This window comes from Cordyceps fumosorosea, assembly GCF_001636725.1.
Source record: "Cordyceps fumosorosea ARSEF 2679 chromosome Unknown scaffold_1, whole genome shotgun sequence".
Classification (NCBI taxonomy): domain Eukaryota; kingdom Fungi; phylum Ascomycota; class Sordariomycetes; order Hypocreales; family Cordycipitaceae; genus Cordyceps; species Cordyceps fumosorosea.
This window is the reverse complement of record NW_017387301.1, coordinates 2,943,215-2,969,828: the sequence shown is the minus strand read 5'-3', so window position 1 is coordinate 2,969,828 and position 26,614 is coordinate 2,943,215. Positions and strand designations below refer to the sequence as shown.

The following is a 26,614-nucleotide window of genomic DNA, read 5'->3' as shown; positions in this document are numbered from 1 at the left end:
GAAGGGTGTGAGGCACGCGTCGCGCGTAAAGGGCAGCCCAGCCGCGAGCTTAGCCAGCGGGGCTTTTACAACGAGAAAAAGCTTAGTCAGCCGGCTAGGTCCGCAAAATCCTCTGCAAACAGGCAAACAGGCGCTTTCAATTTGGAGTCGGGCATGTATGTACCTTTGTACCTCTCGCCTCCCAGCTACCTTGAATAGCAGCCTTGTCGCGCAACCAAGTGAGGTACTCGTGTACCTCGAGTGCCCACAGCGGTAGCTGCCCCTCTCAACCCCAAACAACCCATCGCATCTTTTAGCCGAGTGACTCTTCCACCATACAAAGCAAAACGAGTAGATTGCGTTACACGCTCGCCGATATTGGGTGTCACGAGCTCTGGAATTTTGTTGAGCTTCCCGTAGTTACACCCCTTCCTTGTGTCGTATATAGGAAATTGCAATCCGCTGCAATTCTCCGCTTTGCGACATCACTACCTTTCCTCGCCGTCAACCACCATCCTTTGAATCTTCTCTTCTTGCCATTTGACGTCGCGCGCATCTTCACCTAGACGAAGACAAAAGCCTACATCCTCGATTCTCCCCCTTTCTCCAAAACTGCTCATCAACACTGCCATCATGGGGTAAGTGGCTTGGCGCGTGGTCTCGTTGATGCGATGCAAAGCTAACCTCTCGACAGTGTCCCTAAATTCTTTCGATGGCTCTCCGAGCGATATCCTCCAATCTCTCAGCTCATTGCGGAAAACAGAATACCTGAATTTGACTGCCTTTATGTATGACATCTTGCGATACCCCAACAAGGCCAATGGCTAACTGGTTGGAAAGCTCGACATGAACGGCATCATCCACAACTGCACACACAAAGATGCTGGCGAAGATACAACGTTCCGTCTGAGCGAGGAAGAAATGTTTATCCGCATTTTCAACTACATTGAGCATCTTTTTGGCAAAATCAAGCCCAAGCAGCTCTTTTTCATGGCTATTGACGGCGTTGCGCCGCGCGCCAAAATGAACCAGCAGCGAGCTCGTCGATTCCGTACCGCACTCGAAGTAGAAAAGGCCCGTGAAAAGGCCATCAAGGAAGGAGTCGAGATGCCCAAGGAGGAACCGTTCGATAGCAACTGTATCACGCCAGGTATGCAATCTCCCACTTGCCTTCCCAACTTTACCCTGAGCCGCAATCTCATTCTTCTGCAGGAACTGAATTCATGGCGAAACTATCTCGACAACTACAATACTTTGTCAACAAGAAGGTCTCGGAGGATACCGACTGGCAAGGCTGCGAAATTGTCTTGTCTGGACACGAAGTACCTGGCGAGGGCGAGCATAAAATCATGGAGTACATCCGAAATGCGAAATCGCAACCCGGGTATAACCCCAACGTACGTCACTGCTTGTACGGCCTTGATGCCGATCTGATCATGCTGGGTCTTCTCAGCCACGACCCTCACTTTTCCCTCCTCCGTGAGGAAGTCACCTTTGGTAGAGCGTCCAAGAACAAGTCCAAGGAGCTGGAACATCAAAACTTTTTCTTGCTGCATCTATGCATGGTCAGAGAATATCTGGAAATGGAGTTCCAGGATCTAAAGCATAGCCAGGTGGAGGGCTTCGAATTTGACTTGGAACGTGTCATTGACGATTTTATCCTCATGGCGTTCTTTGTCGGAAACGATTTTTTGCCAAATCTTCCAGGCTTGCACATCAACGAAGGTGCACTGGCTGATATGTTTGAAATCTATAAGAGAGTTCTACCCGAGGAAGGAGGCTACCTACATGAAAATGGCGTCCTCAACATCAAACGCGCGCTCAGGATGGTTTCCGAGCTTGGCAACATCGAACTTAAGCAGTTCGAGCGCGACGTCGCTGATGAGAAATGGTTTGCCTCCAAGCAAATGGAGAAGAAGTTGCAAAACATGGCAACTGCTTCCGTCGCAAAGACGTCCAAAAGTGGACAGCGGATTATCACAGGCGCCCAGCGAGATCTCTGGAAACAAAAGATCCGCCCCTACATCTCCAAGCGCTCGGATGATGCACTGGACCTTGGCGTGGACTTGGCTGCGGCGGACAAGAAGTTTGCGCAAGAAGTTGCTGACGCTATGCACCTTGATTGGTCTACGAAAGAAGACGACAACGGATTCCGACACCTCATCATATCGTTTCCTCCAAAACCGGCGGGCGATGATGAGGATGAAGAGGATGAAGAGGAGGGCAACCTTGCAGCCTATCGCGTCATTAGAACATACGACAAGGCTGTCGTGGTTAATGATTCTGGCGAAGCCTCCCAAGAGGAATATGAGAAGCTATATCAGCAGAAGTATCAAGGTTGGAAGACCAAATACTACCTGCAAAAGTTTCCAGAGTGGGAAGCTACGGCCTATGCCGATGAGCAAACGAAGCTTTGCGAAAACTACGTCGAAGGTTTGCAATGGGTTCTTTTCTACTACTACCGCGGAATCGCGTCCTGGCCCTGGTTTTACAAGTACCATTACGCGCCCCTCATATCCGATGTGGCCAAAGGAGCGAGCGCAAAACTGCAATTCGAGAAAGGGCAGCCGTTCAAACCGTATGAGCAGCTTATGGGCGTCTTGCCAGATCGCAGCAAAAAGATCGTGCCTACGGCATATCATGACCTCATGACGAACCCTAGCTCTCCCATCATTGACTTTTACCCCCGAGACTTCGAATTGGACATGAATGGCAAAAAGATGGACTGGGAGGCTGTCATCAAGATTCCGTTCATCGATGAGAAACGTCTGTTGGCTGCTATGGAGACAAAGAATGCTCTTCTCAGCGACGATGAGAAGGCTCGCAATGGCTTTGGTGTTCCTTTGAAGTTCACATATTCGTCCGAAGTGAACTTTACCTACCCTTCTCCTCTCCCAGGCATCTTCCCTGACGTGCAGAACTGCCGTTGCATCGAGAACATTTTTGATCTGCCAAACATGGAGGGACTGGTCTACAAATCAGCTCTGACAGACGGCGCCAAGTTGAAGATGGACGCTTTGGCAGGCTTCCCCTCCCTACACACGATTGATCATACAGCGCAACTCATTGAGGGTTACGGCATCAACGTCTTTCAGGCTGATAGCCGCAACCCAAGTGTAGTGGTGACGCTGACTCAGCCTGAGGCTCGTAATAAGACGGAAACCTGGAAGGCCAGGTTGGGCAAAAAGTGTTTTGTGGGCTTCCCCTTTCTCCAAGAAGCCAAGGTCGTCAAGGTTCAGGATGAACTTTTCACATTTGAGCTTGGCCACGACGGTGTGGAGGTCATCATGAAGGACAACACAAACCGCGAAGCCGCAGACTTTGCCAAGGAGGCGGAGCACCTCGAGAACTGGCACGCGAAAAGACTTGGTATCACCATTAGGCAGGTTGAGTGTCTCGTTGGGGTGCATATGCTGAAGGGCCTCCTCAAGACAGAGGAAGGCGCTCTAGTCAAGGAATATGCTGAGAACCCAAGTGTCCGCAGCATATATGCGTCGCAGACCATTGTTGACGAAGTCACGAATGAGGATGAGCGATTCATCGAAAAGGCCGCGCTGCCTGTTGAAGAAGAATTCCCTCAGGGCACAAGGGCGTTCTTCCTTGGTGATTATGCTTATGGCCGACCTCTCGAGATTACTGGCCATATCAAAGGCAAAATCGAATTGGTAGTCTCAGTTCCAAAAACCAAGGAGCCCGCATTCTCGCGATCCATCATCCAGGGAGCTGAGAAGCTGAACCCATACACCCCATCCTTTGCTATTGCCAAACAACTTGGAGTTCATCCTTTGGTTCTTAGCAAAATCACGTCATCTTTTCAGGTGTTGACCTCGGCCGGGCTAAAGCTGAATTTGGGTCTCAACCTCAAGTTCGAGGGACGCAAGCTAAAGGTGCTTGGATATTCGCGCAAATCCAACACAGGCTGGGAGTTTAGCAATCTAGCTATTCAGCTCATTGCGAACTACATGATGACGTTCCCCGACTTTTTCGCCGCGGTGCAAAAGCATGCTCAAAAGAGTGACATTTATGACACCGATTTGTGGCCAGATCAGAGTGTTGCGTCTCAAAGGCTGAAAGATCTCTCTGCTTGGCTAAAGAAGCAAGAAACAAGCAAGTTTGAAAAGGTCACTTTGGATGCCGAGCAGCTCGATTCGGACATTGTCCTGGCGCTGGCTACCGCTGGTGAACAAGTGTTCCAAGCTTCGCAGGATTCGGAGATTCGCAAGCTGAAAGGTGTTCCGCGCACAGCTTTACTGAAGCCGTCAGATGCCGAAATGGTGCTTGGAAACCAAACTTTCAAGCTCGGTGATCGTGTGACATTTGTTGCCGCGGCTGGTAAAGTACCGATCGCTACAAAGGGGACAGTGGTTGGCATTAGCCGCACGCCGACGGCACTTTTGCTGGATGTAGTTTGGGATACCTCGTTCATGAGCGGAACGACACTGGGAGAACGTGCCCCCATGTTTCGCGGACAGACTGTACCAGCCTCGAGCGTTCTCAACACAACAAACCGCCAGGTACTCTCAGCGTCGAGCAAATCTCAGCAGCGACGTGCCGCGGCAGCACCCGGCAAGACGACCGGTGGCTATGGCTCTGTTGGTGTGACGCAGTACAAGGATGCTGCGGCGCCGCCACCTCTGCGCGGCGGCTGGAGCGGCGCTGTCAACGGAAAGCAATCGCCTGGACGCGGGCGTGGGCGCGGGCGCGGCGGTGCCAGCGGCGAGCCCAAACTTCTGCACAGCACCATGGTCTATCGTGATGGACCACCCAACGGCAGCTCGCAGAGCAACGGACAAGGCAGCCGGGGTCAGGCCGGTGCCCACCGTGGCGGGGCAGCCAACGTGCAGAACGGCGAGCAAAGGTACGGAAACGTACCGCCGCCCGCAAACCTGAACGCTTCACGAGGTGGGCGAGGCCGTGGCCGCGGTAACAGAGGGCGAGGCAACGGCAACCGTGGACGCGGAGGCGGTGCTTCTGGCAGCCAGGAAGCCAAGGCAGCGTAGCCGAGGAGCGTCGATGAAGTTGGGGGTTTGGGCGGTTGGCGTTATTGGTGAATTGGCTGGAATTTACAAGTGGGCTGCATCTCGTTGAATCAAAGGATGGAAAAGCTTCTGACGACTAGTTAATGCATAGATGACGGCACTGGAGCCTAGTGTATATGAAGGTTGATTCCAATGGATATACGACAACCCCGGGATAGATGTAACCATTGAAAATATATCAAGAACAGTACACACCCCATAAGTTGGCACTGCTGCAATTCTACGGTTGCAAGAGGCAATGTGAATATTTGTTAATAGTTGTATTGTCGAGAACTGCCCTCATCCGTAAACGCCAAACGTCTCTCTACAATGTAGCCAGGACAATGCCAGCGAAAGGGGAAGCCCCCCCCCCAAAAGGCCTACATTCACAACACACGACTCGGCTCATGCCTTGGCCTTGTTCGTCTTGGACTTGGACTTGGTTTTTGACTTTGTCTCCTTGGCATCCTTGACCTTGAGGGCCGGCAGAACCATCTTCTCGCTCTCGCCGCCCGCCAGTGTCTTCCAGAGGAAGAGGTCGCGGGGCATGTTCCAGGTAAGCAGGCCGACCCACGGCTGTACGTTGTAGTGCAGCTTCAGGGTGACGTCTTGCGTGTGGGCGATCTTGCCCGAGGGGTGTGTGATTTGGTACTTTGGCTTTTGGTTCTTGAGCTTGAGCTTGCCACTACGTTTGAGCCGAGTCAGCGAGACGAAGAGGGGAAGGGGGTAAGAGAGCAGGGGGGACATACCGGTTCGGGTCAATGGACTTTCCGGCGGAGCTCTTGCGCAGCTTCTTCAGCGTGGCGGGTCCAATGTTGAGGAGGTGGTCGGCGCTGGGGTTGGTGATGATGCTGTCCCAGATGACGGCCGAGTTGGTGGTGTTGGTGCCGTCGGCGGCGGGCCAGTCGGCGGTGACGTAGACGAAGAGGTTCTTGGTGTTCCAGGTGAAGAGGCTGGAGAGGTCGGCGTCGAGGGAGAAGCGGATGATGGCGTACTCTTCCTTCTTGGTGCTGTAGTAGTGCGGACGACCCTTGACGCTGTGCGCGCGCGTGTTGTGTCAGTGTTGGAGCGCAAAAGGGCCAGAGAGGTGGCGGCGGCGGCTTACACTTGGAGATTCTCTGGGCTGATGACGCCCGACGGCGCGCGCGGGGAAAAGAGGTCGGTGGCGGCGATGAAGGCGCCAAAGACGCAGGCTACTGTGGTGAAGAAGCCAAAGACATTCTGGATGCGGTTGAAGGAGTTGTACATGGCTGGGCGGGCGCCGCGACGGCCAGCGGATTTGGGGGGTTCCCGGGTTGACTTGTAATTGGGGTCGATCGGGCGCTCAGGCAGACACTCGCGTTATCGCTACTGTTGTTGTTGTCGTTGCCAACTCGGTGATGATGTGCAGGCGATGTGAGGCTTCGACGACGTAGCTTAGGACACGTTTTGTAGGTGCTATTTAGGTACCTCTCGGTACCAGCTACATACTACGCGCGTGTAAGTACCTACTTATGTACATAAGTACATACAGTAGGTGGGTAGGTGCCTTTTAGCCCCATGACTGATGCAGGGTCGATTCAGTGGCTGCATTGAAGGTCACTGTAGCTGTGTTTTTTCATGAGAGGTGAATTGCACAATTATTTGAAGCACAAGGCAGTATTTGTTAGAAGGCATCAAAATTAGATGTCACACGCCATGTTACCGGCACTTCGCATCACAGCACGCAGCTTTGAGACTCACTGCTGTCGAGCTGGCCAGCAAATTCGCCATTTAAAATGTGTACAACTTACATGAATATTGTGAAACTTGAGACAGAATTGAGCAGGAAATCACAAAGCTCAACTACTTCGTGATTCCTTGAAATATTTGTGCTGTTGGTTCCACGGGCCTTCGCTGTGCGACGCGCAAATGAGAAGGTTTTAATTAGAGTACAGTTCTTTTTCCGTTAAGAATCAGGTTCCATACTTGCAGTAGATATATCTAAGTTAACATTTGGCGGTTGCTTTATTACGTCCAACGAGACTGCGTATATGTGAGAAGTAGGTACCCAGGTACCTCGTTGCGGTTATCGATTTATCAACAACTTGTGATGCGACAAAGGCTTTCCCCACACTAAAACAATTCTACACCAGCATCTATCCATTCGGACGCGCCGTAGGCCTGGCCTGCTCCAAGAAAGAGACCAAATCAGCTGCTGCCTAGCACAGCTTCGACGCCTACCTCTTCGCGACACTGGAATCTCAACATAAGCTGTCGCGGCTGTCATCACAGGTGCCTGTCCATAGGCCCTGGGCGGTGACGCGCCATGTCTCGTCGCAACTCTGGCAAGTCCCAGAAGCTAGCGGCTAAGGCGGCCACGATTCCTTCAGTCACAACCAACAAGGTATGTTTGGCCTCTCTCTCTCTCTGTGTTTCTTTTTGGAATTTCCCCCTTGTCCCCTTCCTTTACCAAAGCCCATCCATGCATTACTAAATTCCCTACCTATGGCTGCCTAAATGCCTGCCTAAGAATGCCTTCTGCTTTTCTGCTTCAGTCATTGCATCGTCTGGCCCAAGACCCACCCCTCTCACAACGACGTCCACTACCACCACCCCGCTGACCAGGAGGCAACTGCCTTTTTTCGAAGAAGAAGAAGCTACGCAAGCATCGTCGCCGACCTTCAGCAGCCAGCAGCCCGAGCTCCCCTGCGCCGAAACCGTCTGTTGCTCAAACGCTCAAGGTGTACGTCTATAAATGCTACCGGGGAGCCCAGTCGCGAAATCCGCCCCTCAGCTAACCAAATCACATTTAGCACCCAGCAGGACGGTTTCGACGCCCAACCTTCGCCCGCCCCAGATGATCACGATTCACTATCGCCTCCCAAGATCCAAGCCACACCTTCCATACCAGATACCACAGCTACAAAAGCAAGGAGCCGAGCGTCGTCTTGGAAGTCAGTTCATACCTTCCCCCGGTACTCTGCCCACGAGACCGCCTTAACTGACAATTCGCAGTGCTGCTAGTCGATATTATTCCAAAACTGGCTCTCTCCCAGACTATAGGTATGCCAGTGTTCACGATCGTCCTCTGATCACCTACCTCTACGGACAAACACTTACTCACCAGGACAGGCCAACTCAACCTGCCATGGGTCTTGATAGACTGGTACGCTCCTGTTCCAGCACATTCTGGCTCTCGCCTATCCCAACTGACCTGGATTGTACAGAAACGCATGAATCAGTCATGGTCACCGGCCACTACCAACACATTGACCAAAGGTGGCAGCAAACGAGAGTTTCCCGAGTCCTCATCCGCCCCTCATCAGACATTGGCCAAACGGCAAAGGCGCGAAGTCTTCTCCTCGAACGATCGAGCCCCCGAATCATCGCTTGCACTACCACAAAGCCCAAGCTCAACATTCAACAACCGTCGCAGCCAAGCCGAAGCTCCTGCTAGCCCCATCCGGGTAAGGAAGAACGCGAAGTTTCTTGACCTTAGCAATCCTGAGCCCGCCCCATCCAATATTACATCCGATATAACACCCAAATCCCGCGGCCCGAAACGGCGGCCTGCGAATACCAACTTACAAACACCTCCCAATCACACAACCATACCTCACAAGGCCTCATTAGAGTTTGACGAGATCGACGACTCCGAGGACGAACTACAATCCAATCATTCAGTCTTTGCCCCAAATACTCGACGAACCAACTTCTCGCAAATAAAACCCTCGTCTCGGACACAGCTTCGTATGCGGGGTGATATAGCGCGCACGAGGTTCTCAGAAAAGACCCCGACACGGCTCAATAAGCCAGCCATATCAATATTGAGGGCTGTTTCAGGAAAGAAAACGTATTCTGCACTCGACAATTCTCAACCCCAGCTGTATCTGAAACCGTCCTCGGGCGGGGTCCTTGTACTAGAGGCCTGGTCCAACGGACAGCGCGATGAAGAGTATCAATGGATCTCATTCAACCCAACTGATGTCCGCAACATTCGCTACGGCGAATGCTACATGAGCTTTCGGCGATCTATGTTTCGCGACCGACCACCGATAATAGCGCTGCAGTTTGCGAGCCCTGAAGACGCCGCTCAAGTTGCCAAAATGATCAGTGAAGATACTAGTCAAAACCGTATGAGGTGGGTTGCCAAGTCTATTCTATTTCTGCATTCGTATTCGTTACTGACGAGAATAGAGAGGAAATGCAAAGGATCTTTGACAACTCTTGGGAAACTGCTGTGTCGAGCTCACGCAATGTCAGTCTTGGGGGTGGCCGCCGACAATCTGATGCAAGTGAGATGACGAAACGCAATGCGGACACCACCGAGGAACCCAAATCACCTCCAGTCGAAATGGCGACTCATCCGGAACACCTCAAGGAGCGAGAACACTCTGCATTTCAAGTGCCCACATCCCCAGTGCGCGCTGCATCTCCAGTCCGGCGACTTGGTATGGAAACCAGGCGATCTAAGAGATGGTCGCCACCTCCCGCGGAGGTTTCTCACGATTTGGAACGGTGGTCCGAGAAGAACACAGCTTGGGAGTCGGACTGGAAACAAACGCTCGTTTATCCCGCCACGGGGCGCAACCGAGCCTCTGTGGACAAGGAAGATGTCTCGCGGCTGGATGAGGGCAACTATCTCAACGACAACTTAATCAGCTTTTACTTGCGGTATCTCCAAATCTCTGTGGAGCGGGAAAGGCCAGATCTATTCAAAAGAGTTCACATTTTCAGCACCTTCTTCTTCGAGAAACTGATGTCGGGTAAAGGCGACATCAATTACGATGGTGTCAAGAACTGGACGTCCAAGCTTGACCTTTTCTCTTACGACTACATTGTGGTTCCGGTAAACCAGAACGCACATTGGTACATGGCTGTCATATGCAACACCCCAAAGCTGATAGAGCAGGCGGAGGGGAGCGCTTTACATATCCATGCTGTGACAGACGCCGCGGATTTACCAATGCCAAAATCCCAGATTATGGCGGCGGTGGAGCGGGATATCTCGGATATATCGCTAGAAGACGTCACTGCGCTGCGGCGTTCTTCAAGACAACTCTCCTCCACGCCCGCGTCGTCTCCAGCGAAGCCGCCGTCTGCAACAACTTCTTCTGCGGTGGTTGTGCGAAGCCCTCGTGCCTCATCTCGGCGTTTAGATATCTCAGAGCCACGCATTATTACTCTTGACTCATTGGGATCACCCCACCCTGCCACCTGCAAGGCACTTAAGAAGTATCTGGTTGAGGAAGCCAAAGACAAAAAGAACATAGACCTGGTGGCACCACCTGGCGGCATGACAGCCCGCCAGATCCCACAACAGACCAACTATTGCGATTGCGGAGTCTTTCTCCTGAGCTACATGGAGAAGTTTCTCAAAGACCCGGATGATTCGATACGCAAGATTTTGATGAAGGAGGATGTCGGCTGGTCCATCGACGCAGCGGGACTGCGGAACGAAATTCGCAATATTCTGTTCCAGTTACAGAAGGAACAGGTAGAGCGCCTTGCAGGGGAACGCAAGAATAAACGCAAACTAAGCCGGAAGAGTGACTCCTCTGTCAAAAACGCATCGGACGTCGTCAACGAGATCCCTCCTGAGGACCTCAAAGCCAGCAAGGCAGGCGAGCCTTCCACGCCATGCCAACCACAGACACTCCCTCTATCTGCTCCGTCATCAGCCACATACAGGAACAGCGCGACAATGCCTCCTGCAATGACTGATAGGCCTCCCAAGTTTACACTGGAAGCCATGCATGCCGACGACGACGGCGTCGTTGACATTGTCAGGATGCCGGTGCTGGATGCTCAATCTAGGGACTAGGCAAATACCCCGGAAGTGGTAATTACCACATTATGTCGGCGCTTTTCTGTTGCTTCTGCTTGTTTTGACTGGGCAATTCGCTCATGGCGCACATAGCTTTTTGTTTTATGATTACATGTAGTTACCATACCCGCATAGCGATACATCATGAAGGCATTTTTTTTAAACTCAACAGCACCGCATACAATACTTGCTACGCTGATTCACGAAAGAAGTGACAAACAGGGTGTGCGCGATGTTCAATGCTCGCTTCTGTGAGCGAATTCCTTTTAAATGTACACGTAATGATTCCCCTGTGATTCCAACTCTCCTACAATATGCTGCAGTTATGATTTTCTCCCTCGTCAACTCCGCTATGTACAAATTTTGTTTCTTCTCCTTCTGCGCCTTCCGTGGGACCCTCTTGTTCCGTCCTCACTCCTCCGAGCTCTCGCCTTCCGCCGACTGGTCATCCGCCTCCACCTCCGCCTCGCCGCCTGGCAGGCGAGGCACCTCGAAGACGACGCCGCCGTTGCGTGCCCCCTTGCGCACCTTCCACCGACCGAGGCGGTGCTCGTTGCTGACCGCCGCGACGACGCACAGCCCGTCCTGGCCGCGCTCGCCGCGCTCAAACACCGAGATGCCGTTGATGATGCCCTCGATCGGGCGCTGCGGCAGCTGCTTGAACGCGCCGTTGCGGTCGTCGTCACCGTCTTCTTCTTCCGCCGCTGCGCTTTCTGAGTCTTGCGCGCCGAGGCAGCCCACGAGTTCAATCTTGCGCTTGTCCTCGGAGAGGCGCCAGGCCTTGACGCGCCCGTCCCAGCTGCCGCTGAGGATGACGTCCGAGTAGGGTATCGTCTTGAGCGCGGTGATCCAGCGCGGCGTCGGCGCGGGGATCTCCTTGCCGCTCGGCTGCTTCTCGGCGGAGGCGGCGTGCGGGTCGAGCGGCGGGTCGACGCCGTGCGCGAGCGGCTCGATGTACACGGGCTTCTTCTTGGCGACGCTCCAGAGCGCTATGGAGCCGTTGTCGCTGCCGGTCACGAAGAGCTCGTCGTCGATCATGGCAACGCGGTCCATGGTGCCTTCGGCCAGCAGCGAGCGCTTGTCGACGCCCGGGTGTTTAGCCTTCTTGTCCACGGCGCCGCCGCGGAAGACGAGCTGCGTCTCCTCCATGACCTTCCACAGTCGCGCGGTGCGATCGCGCGCGCCGACGCTGACACAGCGCTCCTGCGCCAGCGCGTCAATGTCGATGACCTCGTCTTGGTGGCCGAACAGGGTCTCGACGTAGGCCATCTCGTCCAGGCTCCAGACCTTGACCGTTCTATCTTTGGAGCACGAGTAGAGCTGGTTCGTTCCTCTTCGGAATGCGAGGCCCGTGACGGCGTCGCGGTGGTGGGTGAGGACCTTGATCGGCTTGAGCGTCGCGGCCTCGTAGACAATCATCTTCTTGTCGTCGCCGCCGGTCACGACGTATTTGCCGTCTGGTGAGGCTGCGACGGCTAGGATGCGGCCGGTATGTCTCTTGTATTGCCTTTGCCCGGCTTTGCCAGTGTTTCCCCTGATCCAGGTCTCGAGCTCGGGTTTTCTTCGCGGCGGCGCGGCAGGTTTCTTTGATTTGCGCTTTGTAGTTTGTGGGTACTGGTCCTTGGGTAGGTCCTGTATTCTCCATCGGTGGAGGAACGTGTCTTTTGTTACGGTGTATACGTATGGGGCACAAGCAGCGACGGAAGTGACTGCGTGCGTATTTGTTCGGAACAGTGTTTGTGAGGACCGCTGAAGTGCCAGCCCTGAGGCTAATTGGCGGTATACCCTTCCCTTGGTCTCTGCAATGTCTTCTTGAAGTCGTTCGGCAATCATGTCGCGATCGATATCGGCAGCATCAAAGCCGGCCTCGTCCACGTGCTGCTTGACATTTTCCAGGTAGCGCTCGGCTAGACGAAGTCTTCGTTCGGCGGCGGTCTCCTCTTCACTCTCGTCGGATTCGTCCTCGCTAACGTCTTCTTGCATGTCGGAGGGAATGTCAGAGTCATCATCATCGTCGTCGTCCGAGTCGCTGCCAGAAATTGACTCTTCCCGCTCTGGTCGCTTCTTTTTTGGCGCGGCTGTCGTAGAGCGGCCGGGGCCGTTCTTTTTGGTTGCGGCGATTCTCTTTTTTGGCACCTCTGCTGATACATTCCTCTTGCGCTTCTTCTGGGCGCCAGGAGCCGTGAAAAACGACGACATTGTTGCTGGTGCTGCTGGAAGGAGGCGCAACTTTGTCTACGAATTTATTCTTCACCGGGCACGTTGGAGCAAGTTTTCTGCCGCCGTCTTCCAAAAAAAAAAAAGTTGAGCCAGGCATTGCATTTTCCCAAAATGGACAGACCCCACCCGCACCCGAGAGACTTGTTGGCGAAGAGCTTGGTCGGGTCGGGTTATAGTGGTTCCGGCCCTGTCACCAGAAGCTCGCAGCTGTGATTGATTGACGCGCATGGCGGCAGCAGCCTGGCTGGCTGGGCTGCACTACTAACCTACTGGAGCTTCAGGTTGACTGCAACACGCAAACCAAGCTGTCTATTCAACCACATCGCCTCAGCTCGATTCCACGCAACAATCAACATGTAATGATACATCTCTATTCCAACCTATCATGATTATTGCTGCTGACATTGCTTCGCCAGGGAGGTTCTATTGGGTATTACCGGCAAGGACTTTACCCTCATCGCCGCCTCCAAGGCCGCCATGAGGGGTGCGACGATTCTCAAAGCATCCGACGATAAAACAAGAGAGCTGAACAAGAGCACTTTGCTCGCATTCTCTGGGGAAGCTGGTGATACAGGTAGGCGATCTACCCGCCTCCCCTACGCTGGGCGCCAGCAGCGCTGACTTGCCATGCTCCCTCGCCAGTGCAATTTGCCGAATACATTCAGCGCAACGCGCAACTCTACTCGATGCGCAACGAGACAGATCTATCTCCCTCGGGCCTCGCGCATTTCGTGCGCGGCGAGCTAGCATCCAGCCTGCGATCGCGAAAGCCCTACAACGTCAACCTGCTAATGGGTGGTGTCGATCCCATCACGGGTAAGCCGTCCCTGTACTGGATGGACTACCTCGCATCGATGGCCGAAGTTCCCTATGCCGCACACGGCTACGCACAGTAAGTCATGCCCGACGGGCGGCAACACTAGGCACCGGGCAGAGCTCCGGCCTGCTATCTGCTTGGCGATGGCCTGCACCTCCCTGCAGATGGAAAGTCAACGGCTAACGATGGATACCCAACCAGGTACTACTGCCTCTCGATCCTCGATAAGCACCACCATCCCGATATCAATCTTGGACAGGGCATCAAGCTTCTGAACCTGTGCACGGACGAGCTGAAGCGACGATTACCGATTGACTTCAAGGGCATGGTCGTCAAGGCCATCAAGACTGATGGAATTATAGACATAGAGTTTGATGACGACAAGGTGGTGAAGAGCGCGTGAATGGTTAAGCAGCCCTTGGCCAGGGCCAATTCTGTGCAAATATGGCTAGGCAGAGCAAGGGAAACAAAGAGATATGAATTCCACCCGCCTTCCGACGTGATTTGCACCTCGCCGAGGCCGCATTCAGATTGGGCTACTGGAACGAGAATGTCTTTAACAAGAAACTTCCAAGGCCATCAAGACGGCATTGTCAGTTTCATCAAAGTGTTCTGCGCGGAGCAAGACAACAGGCGGCCAAGTAAGCGGACAGGAGGCGTAGACATGGGCCAGACTCTGCCACACGTGCTTATTCGGTGATGCCGATGTACCGCATAGTCTCCCCATTGCACAATGGTTAACCAGGATTCTATGGGTGTCTGTGGTGTTGAGAAACATTGGCTAAGCGCAGGTTGACTTTTGCGCATCTCTTCACGGCCCCTTCCAGCTTCTCTAGTCGAGAACCAGCGGCTGGGCACGCAACAGGTCACAATATTATCTTCCAGAAGCGTTTCAGGACCAACCTTCACATCTAGCTTTCATGGTGACTGCAAGGTTTCATAGAACGATGGTGGATGAGCAGTCTGGTATACGGTTTACGTGTTGCTGTTCATCTACCGGGTAGGGTCATTGCGGGGTTGAGATGACATGATGTGACAAGTTGAACGTGGGTTTGGCATCCGTTATCCTTGCTGCGATTTGGAATAGCGCTTTTGTGTAGGGCTGCCACGTAACGATATTTTGTCATAATCTGTTAAATGACGATTGCATGCATGCGATTGTTAGGTGATTTGCCATTGATGCATGGCTACGAAGCCTAAAGACGATTGGCATTTGCATTTGATCGAGTTGTGGGGAGACTCTTGACGACGCCGCTCGGGGAAGGCGACATGATGATGATGATGTAGTCTAAGTTAGGCGCGCAATTGTATAGTTCAGTAGCCTGTGAGTAGTGTGGAAGCGGTCAAGCCGTGGGTGATGACGATAGTTACCAGGGAGGATCTGGTGAATGGTTGGCGGTCGGATAGCCCAGGATTTAGTGCGGGCTAGGGCGCCACAGCGCTGCGTGATGATGTAGGCATACATGAGGTTCCCCATGACATGGCGCGGCGAGGAGAGATGTACGAGAAAAAAGACTTGGTTGTTTGGGTTGGCATGAGCCATATGCCAAGTCGGTGGCATCATGTCATCGGTGGTGGCTGCTGCGGCTGCGGCGGCGACACGAAGCCAAGGCGGCGCGGGGTTGGTCGAGCTGACCACGCGGAGCCTGGCCGGGGTCAGGGCAGCGTCAGAAGACTGACTGCAGCGCTGGCAGCAGGGCCGGTAGATGCGGGAAGGGGAGAGGGCGAGGCAGGGGTTGCTGGGGACGGTGTGCCTCGAGCCTGGTACTCGTGATGCGAGCGGATCGGCGCCTAGTGGAGGTAAGTCTAGTGGTAGGTGGGCGTCGTGTTTGAGGCTGGGCAGCGACGGGAGGGCGGGGAGGATTGATACAAGGGTCTAGGGAAGAATGAGACTTGCAGAGAGCGTGAGGAAAGAGGCTGATTTGATTGGTGCTGTAGAGATAGTCATAAACAAATGGATGACTCGGTATCCAAACAAAGGCGAATGGAAATCGTGCTGGGAGATCTTGCTTAGCTAATGTTTTGCTGGGAGTGCTTACCTAAGGATCACATAGTTCGAGGGTATGCAGATACCTAGAGCCGAGTACCTTACAGATAGATGCATGCGCCACCACCGACTTTCGACTCTTGCAGACGGCCATCAATCTTGCGAGTTTAAAAATGTGAATAAATGCAGCAATAATATAACAGATACAGCCATGGATGATTTCAAGAGATAAGGTACCGGTGACCCGCTCCCCGCTCCCTTCTCCCCCCTCCCATTGGCCGCGCCGCCACATCTACGCCTGGACGCCTCCTCCCTCCACACTTGACGACTCACTTGATGGCCTCCTCTTGCTCCTCTTCTCTCCCTCCACATACATACATACATCCATCTATCCCATGCCTCCCTCGTTCACGCTCCTTCTCGGTTCCATCCATGGCAACTCTACTCATTAAAAAAGTTCTACCCATCACATTCATCCGGCATCCCCCAGAGTCTCGCGCCCCTCCTTGACGTACGTTGAACTCTCAGCCTCAACCTCAACCTCCCCGGTTCTCTTCAGCCCTGTCGTATCTTCGCTCTGGACCCCTCTTCATATGCTCGGCCCATCCTCCTCTATTAATCTTGACCTCCTCCGCCTCACCCGCTTGTTCAACCGACTTTCTTTACCTTCCACATAACTCTCTTTGGCTCGCCCCAACTAACCTCTCCTCCTTCTTTCCTTCTTCGCAACTACAAACTTAACCGCCATTGACTTTCATCGTGCAGCATCTCGGCCACGCCTGCCGCTAGTCCCGGCCTCCATCTCGACTCTAAACCTTACTTCCTAGCCGGACGACCTACCTAAGTCTCCTACTCGTGTGTGTACTTTTCTTCTTCATCTCTTTCAACGTCTATCAGCCCATCTACCACCTCACCTCACCTCTCTCGGCGTCCTCCGCCCGTCTCCTGTCTTCTTCCTACGCCATATATCTCATACGCGTATCCTTGTTATTCACTTTAACTCCTCGCGCTCTACTTGTCCTAGTTGAAGCGAATCGTATTTATATCTCTCTACTCCCTCCAGCCTTCACGTCGCACCCTTTCAGAACAACAATCCCCAACTCTTCTCCTTTGATGCTATAGTGCCTCTTCAACCTACTTGATCGCCTATCCCTGTCTTTCTCCGCTCACCTACCTCTGACCGTCGCTCATGTCTTCATCAGACCTCTCCATGGATGACGCAAAGCCCCCCGTCCCCACGGGCGGCTGGGGCTTGGGTCGTCTCTTCGCCAGACACTCTGCCGCTCCCAATGATTCAGACCATGAGGGTGGCCGGTCGGCCCCTTCAAAATGGAGCATGGGTGTTCTCAATGACCCCGACACTGTCGAAGTTCCAGGTAAGAAAGATGTCGAATCCGTTCTCGAGAGTGGCCATCACCCGGTTGCCTTCGGTCTACTGACAAGACTACTGTCAGGCTCCGTTCTGCTGCTTGCCGCTCACCGCAATGAGCCTCTTGGATTACGCAACATCAATGCTCGCAGCTCGCACTCGTCGATTCCCACTGGTTTCCCGGTTGACATGCCTATGACACCCGGTGGCACTCGCTTTATGCCTGGCACTCCTGGCAAAAGCTCCGCTCCGGCCCCAACAGAGGAGAGGAAGAAGACTACCGAGGATGGCGTGATCATCTTGGATCCCCAGCCTGAGGATTCCGTAAATGACCCTCTCAACTGGCCCTCTTGGCGACGAGACACTGCGCTTCTATCTCTTGGTTTCTACTGTATGCTTGGCGGCGGTGTCACTCCCCTCATTGCTGCTGGTTTCACCGATGTCGCGCACGCGTACAACGTTGAAGTCGAAACCGTGGCTCTCACCACTGGCCTCTACATGATGGGTCTGGGTGTTGGCTCAGTTTTTGCATCCCCAACTGCCATCCTCTTCGGAAAACGTCCCGTATATCTCGCTAGTGCCGTTCTATTCATCGGGACTTCGCTATGGGCCGGGTGGTCTCCATCCTTTCCCTCCCTCATTGCGGCCCGAGTTTTCCAAGGTATCGCAGTCAGTCCCGTCGAGTGCTTGCCCTCCGCAACTATTGCCGAGATTTTCTTTCTCCACGAGCGCGCATTTCGTATCGGAATATACACACTGCTGCTTCTCGGTGGTAAAAACTTGGTACCGCTCGTCAGTGCTGCTATCATAGGTCGGTTTGGCTGGCGATGGGTGTTCTGGTACGTCTTTCTCCAATCTTAGCATGGCTCATAGCTCACCAATTCATAGGATCATGGCCATGATTGTTGGGATTGCTGGTGTTTTGCTCTTCCTCTTCGTTCCCGAGACCTTTTGGGATCGCACCCCGACGAGAAAACCGTCTAGTCGACCTAACATCTTTCGTCGTCTTTCTTCCCGATATGGCGCACACAAGACACCCATGCCCGCGCCTGCAGCATCATCTGAGCGGCCTCATTCCCCTGGGGCCGAAGACCGTCACCACAATCTCCATGTTGGATTTGCCCCTGAGGCGGAGCATCATGTCGAAAAATGTTCAATCGATGGTTCATCGCCCATTCATCACAAGGACCGTCATGTGGGCTTTTCTGAAGCGTCTAATCTGGAGAAGCAGATGGATGGCGACAACTCGGCGGAAGGACAGCAAGACCCACAGCCATCAATCACTGTGTCTAAGCCTCAGCAGGCAGCAACTACTTCGCAATCTGCTACTGACGGATCCATGGTTAGCTCGGCGGCCTTCCCTAGCATGGGCCATCAAAACTTGCAGGATTCGAGCCACTTGCAAACTCCGGATGTTCGAAGTAGTATTGGCACTTCGTCTGGCAATGACTACTTGTCTGGAAAAAATGCCGTCGACAGAGACGCCATCACGGCTGCAGACCTCTCCTCTCCTCCGAAGATCCGCCAATACACGCATAATCTGCGTCAACAGCCCGCTCAATCATTCACCCAGCAGCTCAAACCATACCACGGACGTCTGAACGGCGACAAGTGGCACAAAGTGCTTATCAGGCCCTTCGTACTTTTCGCTTACCCAGCTGTCCTATGGTCCTCTGTTGTTTACGCATGCTCCATCGGTTGGCTAATTGTCATATCGGAAACCATGGCCATCATCTATCGCAATCCGGAGACGTACAACTTTGATGCTCTGCAAACGGGTCTTGTTTATATCTCTCCGTTTGTGGGAGGTATTCTTGGAACAGGTGTGGCTGGCAAGATCAGTGATATCATTGTCAAGGCCATGGCACGCCGCAATGGCGGACTCTACGAGCCAGAATTCCGACTAGTCATGGCCATCCCCATCCTCATTACGACCTGTATAGGATTGATGGGCTTTGGGTGGTCGGCGCAACTCAACGACCACTGGATCGTTCCGACTCTGTTCTTTGGCATTGTGTCCTTTGGCTGCTCCCTCGGCTCGACAACATCGATTACATTTTGCGTTGACAGCTATCGCCAGTACGCCGGAGAGGCTCTTGTTACTCTCAACTTTTCCAAGAACGTTTTACATGGGTTGGTGTTCAGTCTCTTTGTTAGCCATTGGTTGGCCGACGACGGTCCGAAAATGGTGTATATCTGGATTGGTATCATTCAGTTGATACTCCTGCTTTTTACCATTCCCCTCTTCATTTACGGCAAGCGACTGCGTATGTGGACGGTTCGGAAGAACTTCATGGAGAAGCTTTGAATCTCCTTCTCGAATACATTGGGTTATGCATAGTCTTTGATAGCGAACTGCATTCTGGGATATGTTGTCTCTACAAGACGGTTGATTTTTGGCCTAGCATTGTTTTGCATTGGGTATTGTTGTTGGTTTACTCTGGCATAGTTCTACCTAGACTTGTGAATATCAAAGATTCTATAATGAGACGATTGACGCTTAGTGAGAATGTCGATGAAGGTTGGAAATTGGTAAAATTGAGAATATCACTTCAGCCAGTGCTGACAGTGTAGACAGTGCGAGTCGTACCGTCCCCACCACAGTCGGCCATTTTGCACGGCGGCAAACTCGACGACTTACTTGATATCTGGTTACCTTCTTTTCAACAGTTGCTTTCAAATTTCAATCAAAAGGAGGGCCGGGTATCGACAGTATAGTGTTCTACGAGAGCGTATCGCCACAAGAGCCACTCTTTTTCTCCCTGTATTCTATCATGCCTTCACCAACACAGCCATCACAGCTGCCACGGCGGCCAGCAGCATCAGAGATACCGTCGTCGTCGTCGTCGTCGTCCCGAATACCGGCGCTGCTGATGCCGTACGTAGCGTCCGGCCCGCTAACACACGACGAGGGCTCCCTCACCGTCATCACATGGGTGCAGGGCGCGAGCGCCAACTGGCTGGTGCTGCGGTATCTGTATGCCTTGCTAGGTGGAGGAGGAGGAGGGCGCAGCGTGAAGGAGGAAGACGAGGCGGCAGAGGAGGGACAGCAGCCGGGGGTGGTGCTCGTGAGCTTTCTGCGAGATCAGAGGTTCTGGGGGGATGGATGCGCCAAGTTGGTAGGTTTATCACCCCTCGCTTTACATGAGAGCTGTGAAATGAAATTGCAAGGATCTCGGGGTAGAGGGCTAACTCGAGTCATCTTTGCAGGGCATGGATCTGGAGGTCCTTGGTAGGAGCGGACGCTTCGGCTTTGTGGACGGGTTGACGGGGTCGCTTGGCGGCGAAGGTGGCCCGGCCACGACGACGGATGGCGTTAAGAAGAGGGTGGACGAGGCGGCAGCGCGTCTCTCCCCGCGGCGGAGGAGGGTGCTGGTCGTGGACGCGCTGGACGCGCTCGTCGCGACGACGGGCATCAGCGCCTCGGAGGCGGAGAGCCTCATGATGCGGTTACGTGAGGTGCGTTTTTTTTCTTCTTCTTCTTCTTCTTCTTCTTCTTCTTCTTCCTCCTACGCTCTTTCCTCGGGGCAACTACTCTTCCATCGCCAGCCTCAGCCTCGGCCTCTACTACTACAGGCTTTTGGTCCGAACCCCCCCTCCCGCTGACAACTGGTGTAGAATGCATACTCGACGCTCCTCACGTTGTCCGCCGATGAGCCCCTCATGCGGGCCGCCGTGCGACGACACCAACAGCACCAGCAGGAGCATGGTGCGGCGACGGGCTTGGAGAGGGAGCAGGCCGCGCTGGTGCTCGGGCAGGCGCACGCGGCGAACCAGGTGGTCTCCCTGCGGCGGCTGGACACGGGCGCGGCGGCGGACGTCAGCGGCGTGCTGCGCGTCGGGGCGGCGCAGGAGCTGCTGTACCACGTCTCGGGCGACGGCGGCGTGCGCGTCTTCGAGAGGGGTGCTTGAAGAAGGCACGGGGTAATGGTGGTGTCTAATGGGAAACACGAGCGAGTTTCTGTGGTTTTTAAAATGGAGAGTGATAGACGGGGCAGAGCGAGACAGCCTTGGGAAAGACCAGCAAGTACATGGGACCCCTTTTGGGGACGCAGATACATGCACAGGTTATCAATGCATATAGAAAGCGAATGAGAGAAAGTGTGTGTGAGCCAGGGGACGACGATGGCTTGTGTCAAGTAGCAAGCAACAACTTCGCTCATCTCTTCCCATGTCCAACCAACAATGAGAGACCCCTCTACCCTCCCCATGTGTCAAGGGCCCGGCGGTTGTATTTGATAAAACAGGCATGCATGCATCGAACACCGAGTCTAGGTGGGAACGCAGGTTTATAGTTTTGGTTTTTGTTGTTGGTTGTTTGGTCTTTTTTTTATACTCCGAGAAATCAACATACAGGAAAAAAAGGGAAAATAGAAAACCCCATAGGCCATTGATGAATCGAGAGTGCTCCTGTATAAAAACCTCCTCCCTCCCCCTCCCAAAGGTGTCGATGCCAACGCAATCCGTCTCAAAATAGCAAAAAAAGAAACACAAGGTCGTGAAAGAGTATCCTCTCGTTTTTTCCCCAATTTCGTCGAAGTTTCGTCGGCTTTCTTGTTATGCTTCTTATGCTGTCATGGTCCGCGACAAGTCAAAACAAGGAATGCTTTTTACTCCTTGGTGGTGGGACCGCGGGCGCCGCGGGGCTGGCCGGTCTGGAAGCCGTTCTTGAAGCGGCGGGAGACGTCCTTGAGGTAGCGCGTGCGGCCGGTTCCGACGGTCTTTCTGCGCTTGGCCTTCTCGCTCCAGTTGTCTGAGGAAAGCCAATGTTAGCGACATGTCTTGTGCGATCTCGCCATCTCCCATATTCAGCCCCATTGGGGGTTCGAGGTTGGGCAAGGAGAATTTGACGAAGACGTACACTTGCGGATCTTGGCGTTGGGGTAACCGCAGGCAGCGCACTCCTTCTTCTGGGCGGAAAGAGAGCGGCGACCTAAAGTAGAGCATGTCAGCGTATGGTTCCCAATACGGGCAAAGCGCGTGCTGGTCGGGTCGTTTCGAAATTCGGTTCCGCGGCGGTCGTAGGCGCGTTCGTTTCCCGCCAAGATGACTCTCTCGTATCCTTTCCAGTGGCCTTGCGTTCAAATACACCAGACAGCTCATATATACACTTGCTTGTCTTGCAAGTCAAGGGGGCAGGCAGGCGAGAGAGTCGGCTTCTTGAAAGCAGGAGCAGAGCCCAGGGTTGGTGCGCGCGTCCGCGATTGGTGCCGATTCCGTTCGTCTTGTCCGAGCCAGCGTAGCGGAAATGCAGAGGGGAAAACTAACCGCAGCGTCGGCACAGAACGTGCGACTTGTTGTGGCGTTTACCGAAACTGGAGGTACCCTTGGCTATGGAAAACGGTCAGTCTCTGCAGCAACATAATGCGCCCCGAAGCTTCCAAGTGCATGGTGACATTAAAGAGAAGGATCGACGAGAGCTGTTCCATCCAATATGCATGAAATCGAGGTGTCTGTCGTCGGCCTGTCGTCGGCCTGTCGTGTGTCGTCGTGCATCCATTGTCGGCCTTGCTTCCCTCTCCTTCTCCGTCGACCTCAAAACAGAGCGTTGTCAATCCTCATCGGCCTCCTCCAATCCTGGATGTTCCGTAATCGAGATGGTGATGGAGCAGTTATGCAGCATTGGGGGAACAAGCTTCTCTCGTCGATCCTTTCTCCGGGTCAAATGCATCAGGGAGCAGTCGCAGGCAAGTGACAGAAAACGTACTCATCTTGTCGGTGTTGCTGTGGTCGTTAGTGTGATGATGAAAACGAACTGCAAATTTGGGTCGAGCAGGCTGAGGGCGACTCTGGCAAGCGAGCAGGGCTTTTTTCGCTGGTGGACGGGCGGGTGGAAAAATAGTGGGGTTCCTTGCCCACAAGAGGCAGGGAAATTGTGTCTACGGGAGGGCCTTCGCGTGGGTGAGCCCTAACCTTGGCTGGCCTCAGTAGCGCACGTGACCGTACCCTTAGGATGAATGCTCAAGCTAGTCCAAATTGGGGGCATTGGGTGGCTTGGGAGTAAGTGAAGATGGTTCCTACAATTCAGCGAGCAAAAGCCGCGCTGGGCTTGATCTAACCTTACGGTATCTTGCTAGTAAGAACGATAACTTCAGGCTATGACAACGGTAGAACGGTTCTTCTTCATGTATTGAGATGATTGCAATCGTAAATTAGGTATCCCCAAGGCTATCCAGAAACAGACTGTACAAAAACAATACGCCTATACTCCATCCTAGCTATTCCAAAACAAATGCTCGCGCTCTTACAACTATTTGATATGGACATTTTTCTTCCATCATATCCAACATGCCATCATAGCTCTATATACTTCAAAAGAAGAGCCTGCTTCAGCGCCAGCTGCTGGGGCCAAAGGTTTCGCCAGGGGCCACATGCATGGCAATCGCTGTGCCAGAGTGATCAAGGTTGTTCAGCGCACCAACGTTGCCCCACCACTGCGGCGCGACCGCCTTGGTCAAATAGAGCGTGAAGAAGATGACGAGTGTGCAGACAATGAGACCACAGTCCAGCGCAGCCGAGGTGATGTAGTTGTACTGAAGCCACCAGCCAGTATAACGGCGTCTGATGAAGAAGTTGAAGACAGTACCAACAATGCCCCAGCAGAGGTAGATGTAGACAGTCGCGGGAGGAATCTGGCCGGCACCACCAAAGATGAGTGGGGTGCTGATGTATCGCAGGATGGACTTGGGCCAGCGGCGAGCAAACAGCCAGGTAATGATGGGCGCGACGGCGCCGACCAGCCAGAACCACTGCAGACCCGAGTAAATGGCGCCGCTGTTGAAGATACGGGCGGGACCAATGGCTCCCCAGACAACGGATGCGGTGTAGAAGACGCGGCCGCCAGGGCAAGTGAATCTGTCCTTCTGGTCACGAGTGCAGACATCCGGAATGTTGGTAAGTGCCCAGTTCAAGAGCAGAATCTGCATAACAGCAGACCAAATGGAGGCAATCAGTTGCGAGGCAAACATGACTCTGGGAGGAACCTTCATGTAATGGCCAAGTTTGAGGTCTTGGGCAAAGTAGAGGGCCTGAGACATGGAGATGTAGCCGTAGTTCTTGAACATCATCATGGCGAGGGGACGTCCGGGCACCATATAACCAATGATAAATTCGGTCAAGACGTTCAGGCCAAGTTGCATATTGGTGATGGCCTGGACGAGTCCAATAGGGATGAGCCAAACGATGGGGATAAGAATGCACACGACGTAGGCCCAGGCGGGGAAACCAGTGTCCCAACCAGCGACAACTCCAAAGGAGATGCCCATCATGACGACGAGAAGGAGAGCATACCACCAGTCTTCGGCATCGCGGTACTTTTTCATGAGACGCATGTGGACATCGTCTTCCTGGTGCCGCGCCATCTTGAACTGGTCCCAAATCTCCCTGCCGTGGTACAGGGCAACGTGAATCAGGACGGCAGAAACGGCAGCGAAGGAGGTACCGTATGCGAGCGCAAACTGAGTGGGGAGGAAGAGCGGGGAGTACTCGTGGTAGGCAGTCTCGTTGAACTTGAAGTTGGCGTCGAGGATTCGCGAGACATTGTAGACGTTGCCCATGTTATCGTAAGAGTCGCCGGACTGCACAGGAAGGTAGTTGGAGAACCAAGTTCCACCGAAATGGATACCGCAGGAGAGGAAGACAAAGATACCCAATACACCTAGAATGACGTTGACAATGGCATGGAAAGGCGGGATGAGGGGCGATCCAACGTAGCCACTGATGACGGTCCAGTCAAAGGTAATGGGCATGAGGCCATAACCGTGAGCAGCACCGAAAAGCTTGTTGACGACGACATTGTTGGGAGCAATCCAGCAGATCCATGTAAAGTAGGAGAGTCCCTGGAAGATCCAGCCGGGGAGCCAGTACCAGACAAAGGCAGCGGTGCCGACAATGAGGAACAGGCGGTAGCGGGCGATGGACCAGCCATTCGTTTTTGACGGGTCGGAAGAAGAGTGATCGTGAAGACTGTAGAACAGAGCACAGTTGACAAGATCTGCAGGCCAGACCATGGCTGCGGGCCAGACGAGGAATCGACGGGCGAGACCGGCCAGACCATAGCCGGTGCAGAGGGTGGTGATGCCGAAGAGCATCTGGAAGGCGTAGCTGAAAGTCTGGTTGTAGAAGATGCGTTGTGTTAGGATGACATCAGTGGCATACAAGACACCGCCAGCATATGAAGCCTGGGCGACAGTTAGTACTCGGCGCGTGTGGGAGCATGGAATGCAACAATGCAAGACAGTGCAGCTTGTTATCAAAATACGTACGTTGGACATGGCAACAATGACGACGTGTTCCTTGAAATTGAACTTGCCAGGACGTAGGTTAAACTTGAGGCCAAAGACATTCCAGACGCGATCAGGCATGATGAGATCCCAGCCGAGGCCGAGGGGGTAGGCGATGAGCTGGATGACATAGGTGTTGATGGTGATGGTGGGATCTCGGAGCGAAAAGATCAGGTTGATGCCGGAGCCGATTGTGCAGAGGAAGAGGCCAATAACCCAGGCGCGGATGGTGTTGGCGGGGACATCGACGTCGTAGTTGCGGACGACGGCGCGGACCTCGGGGTAGGGGCTGTTGTCCTCCATGAGGGCGTGCTCGATCTCGATGCCCTTTTCGGCGTTGCAGGTGGCGATGGCGGCGTCAAGCTCGTTGAGCTCGTCGATGGGGAAGTTGGGGTCAAACTTGTGCATCTTTTCGAACTCGTGGAGGTGCTTGAGCTGCTCCATGCCGGCGACGTCGAGGTCAGCGGCGTAGGCCGGGATGGGCGTGATGTCCTCGGCCTCGTGCCGGTTGCGAAAGAGTTTGGGCACCATGGCGACGGCGCGGCGGCAGGAACCGCGCAAGGCTGTGATGTGTCTGAAGGGGGCTTGCTGCGAGTATGTCGTCGCGCAAACCCTGACAACAGCTGCGCGTATTTCTGCGCTGGTTAGGTCAGTCTGCGATCCAAAGGTTGAAAGGATGGATGGCGGTTTAGCAGTATATACCTACTGGAAGCCCGAAAACTTAGTGAACTGGGTAGTTACCTCCTACCTGTGGGCTAGTGTACTGGTAGTGTTGGCGGGGAACGAGGACAGGTGTGGGCCAACGGCTGCAAGAACCAAGAGAGTCGCCGTTTGAAACGTGAGATGGGAAACCCGACCCTCAAGAGTAGAAGAAAAATTCACATCCAGGCGTTGCTCGCGAGGATCAAGATTGACAGCGACGGGATTGAAGAGGATTCCGTCGTCGCGCTGTCGCCGTGGCAAGATGGGAGAGAAAAGTCTTGTGAGGGAAGGAGAAGGGCTGAAGAAAGAGGGGGGCCTCTGGGGATGGATTATCTGGGGGAAACAGAGAGACCAGGTAGCCCAGCACACCAAGCACTGTACCATAGCCAGCCCGCTAATAATACCGCTGATAGCCCACCCAACTCGTCGTGACTCGTTGGAAAGCGCCACCC

The 26,614-nt window shown here is 53.7% G+C and overlaps 9 protein-coding genes across 9 annotated transcripts; 5 read left to right on the top strand and 4 right to left on the bottom strand.

The window, feature by feature from the left end:
* Positions 1 to 612: 612 nt before the first annotated feature.
* ISF_00961 (5'-3' exoribonuclease 1) lies at positions 613 to 4,979 on the top strand (the record flags this gene model as incomplete). The annotated part of the gene is made up of 4 exons (XM_018844568.1): positions 613 to 617; positions 674 to 767; positions 820 to 1,129; positions 1,192 to 4,979. 4 exons carry the CDS (start codon positions 613 to 615, stop codon positions 4,977 to 4,979), a joined length of 4,197 nt encoding a protein of 1,398 aa, XP_018709018.1.
* Positions 4,980 to 5,402: 423 nt separating this feature from the next.
* On the bottom strand, positions 5,403 to 6,245 carry ISF_00960 (Signal peptidase 22kDa subunit; the record flags this gene model as incomplete). Its single annotated transcript, XM_018844567.1, has 3 exons — positions 5,403 to 5,682; positions 5,747 to 6,034; positions 6,103 to 6,245. 3 exons carry the CDS (start codon positions 6,243 to 6,245, stop codon positions 5,403 to 5,405), a joined length of 711 nt encoding a protein of 236 aa, XP_018709017.1.
* Positions 6,246 to 7,284: 1,039 nt separating this feature from the next.
* ISF_00959 (Ulp1 protease family protein) lies at positions 7,285 to 10,782 on the top strand (the record flags this gene model as incomplete). The annotated part of the gene is made up of 7 exons (XM_018844566.1): positions 7,285 to 7,362; positions 7,607 to 7,701; positions 7,772 to 7,912; positions 7,974 to 8,124; positions 8,186 to 8,425; positions 8,843 to 9,099; positions 9,156 to 10,782. 7 exons carry the CDS (start codon positions 7,285 to 7,287, stop codon positions 10,780 to 10,782), a joined length of 2,589 nt encoding a protein of 862 aa, XP_018709016.1.
* Positions 10,783 to 11,196: 414 nt separating this feature from the next.
* On the bottom strand, positions 11,197 to 12,984 carry ISF_00958 (WD40/YVTN repeat-like-containing domain protein; the record flags this gene model as incomplete). Its single annotated transcript, XM_018844565.1, has 1 exon — positions 11,197 to 12,984. One exon carries the CDS (start codon positions 12,982 to 12,984, stop codon positions 11,197 to 11,199), a length of 1,788 nt encoding a protein of 595 aa, XP_018709015.1.
* A 132-nt stretch (positions 12,985 to 13,116) lies between these two features.
* Positions 13,117 to 14,225, top strand: ISF_00957 (Proteasome, subunit alpha/beta; the record flags this gene model as incomplete). Its single annotated transcript, XM_018844564.1, has 4 exons — positions 13,117 to 13,214; positions 13,422 to 13,579; positions 13,648 to 13,897; positions 14,024 to 14,225. The coding sequence occupies 4 exons, from the start codon at positions 13,117 to 13,119 to the stop codon at positions 14,223 to 14,225; spliced, it is 708 nt and encodes a 235-aa protein (XP_018709014.1).
* A 2,773-nt stretch (positions 14,226 to 16,998) lies between these two features.
* ISF_00956 (Major facilitator superfamily domain, general substrate transporter) lies at positions 16,999 to 19,486 on the top strand (the record flags this gene model as incomplete). Its single annotated transcript, XM_018844563.1, has 2 exons — positions 16,999 to 18,017; positions 18,067 to 19,486. The coding sequence occupies 2 exons, from the start codon at positions 16,999 to 17,001 to the stop codon at positions 19,484 to 19,486; spliced, it is 2,439 nt and encodes an 812-aa protein (XP_018709013.1).
* Positions 19,487 to 19,952: 466 nt separating this feature from the next.
* On the top strand, positions 19,953 to 21,090 carry ISF_00955 (hypothetical protein; the record flags this gene model as incomplete). The annotated part of the gene is made up of 3 exons (XM_018844562.1): positions 19,953 to 20,297; positions 20,389 to 20,637; positions 20,797 to 21,090. The coding sequence occupies 3 exons, from the start codon at positions 19,953 to 19,955 to the stop codon at positions 21,088 to 21,090; spliced, it is 888 nt and encodes a 295-aa protein (XP_018709012.1).
* A 698-nt stretch (positions 21,091 to 21,788) lies between these two features.
* Positions 21,789 to 22,889, bottom strand: ISF_00954 (60S ribosomal protein L37; the record flags this gene model as incomplete). Its single annotated transcript, XM_018844561.1, has 3 exons — positions 21,789 to 21,931; positions 22,040 to 22,252; positions 22,886 to 22,889. 3 exons carry the CDS (start codon positions 22,887 to 22,889, stop codon positions 21,789 to 21,791), a joined length of 360 nt encoding a protein of 119 aa, XP_018709011.1.
* A 618-nt stretch (positions 22,890 to 23,507) lies between these two features.
* ISF_00953 (small oligopeptide transporter, OPT family) lies at positions 23,508 to 25,991 on the bottom strand (the record flags this gene model as incomplete). The annotated part of the gene is made up of 2 exons (XM_018844560.1): positions 23,508 to 25,358; positions 25,443 to 25,991. The coding sequence occupies 2 exons, from the start codon at positions 25,989 to 25,991 to the stop codon at positions 23,508 to 23,510; spliced, it is 2,400 nt and encodes a 799-aa protein (XP_018709010.1).
* Positions 25,992 to 26,614: the final 623 nt, after the last annotated feature.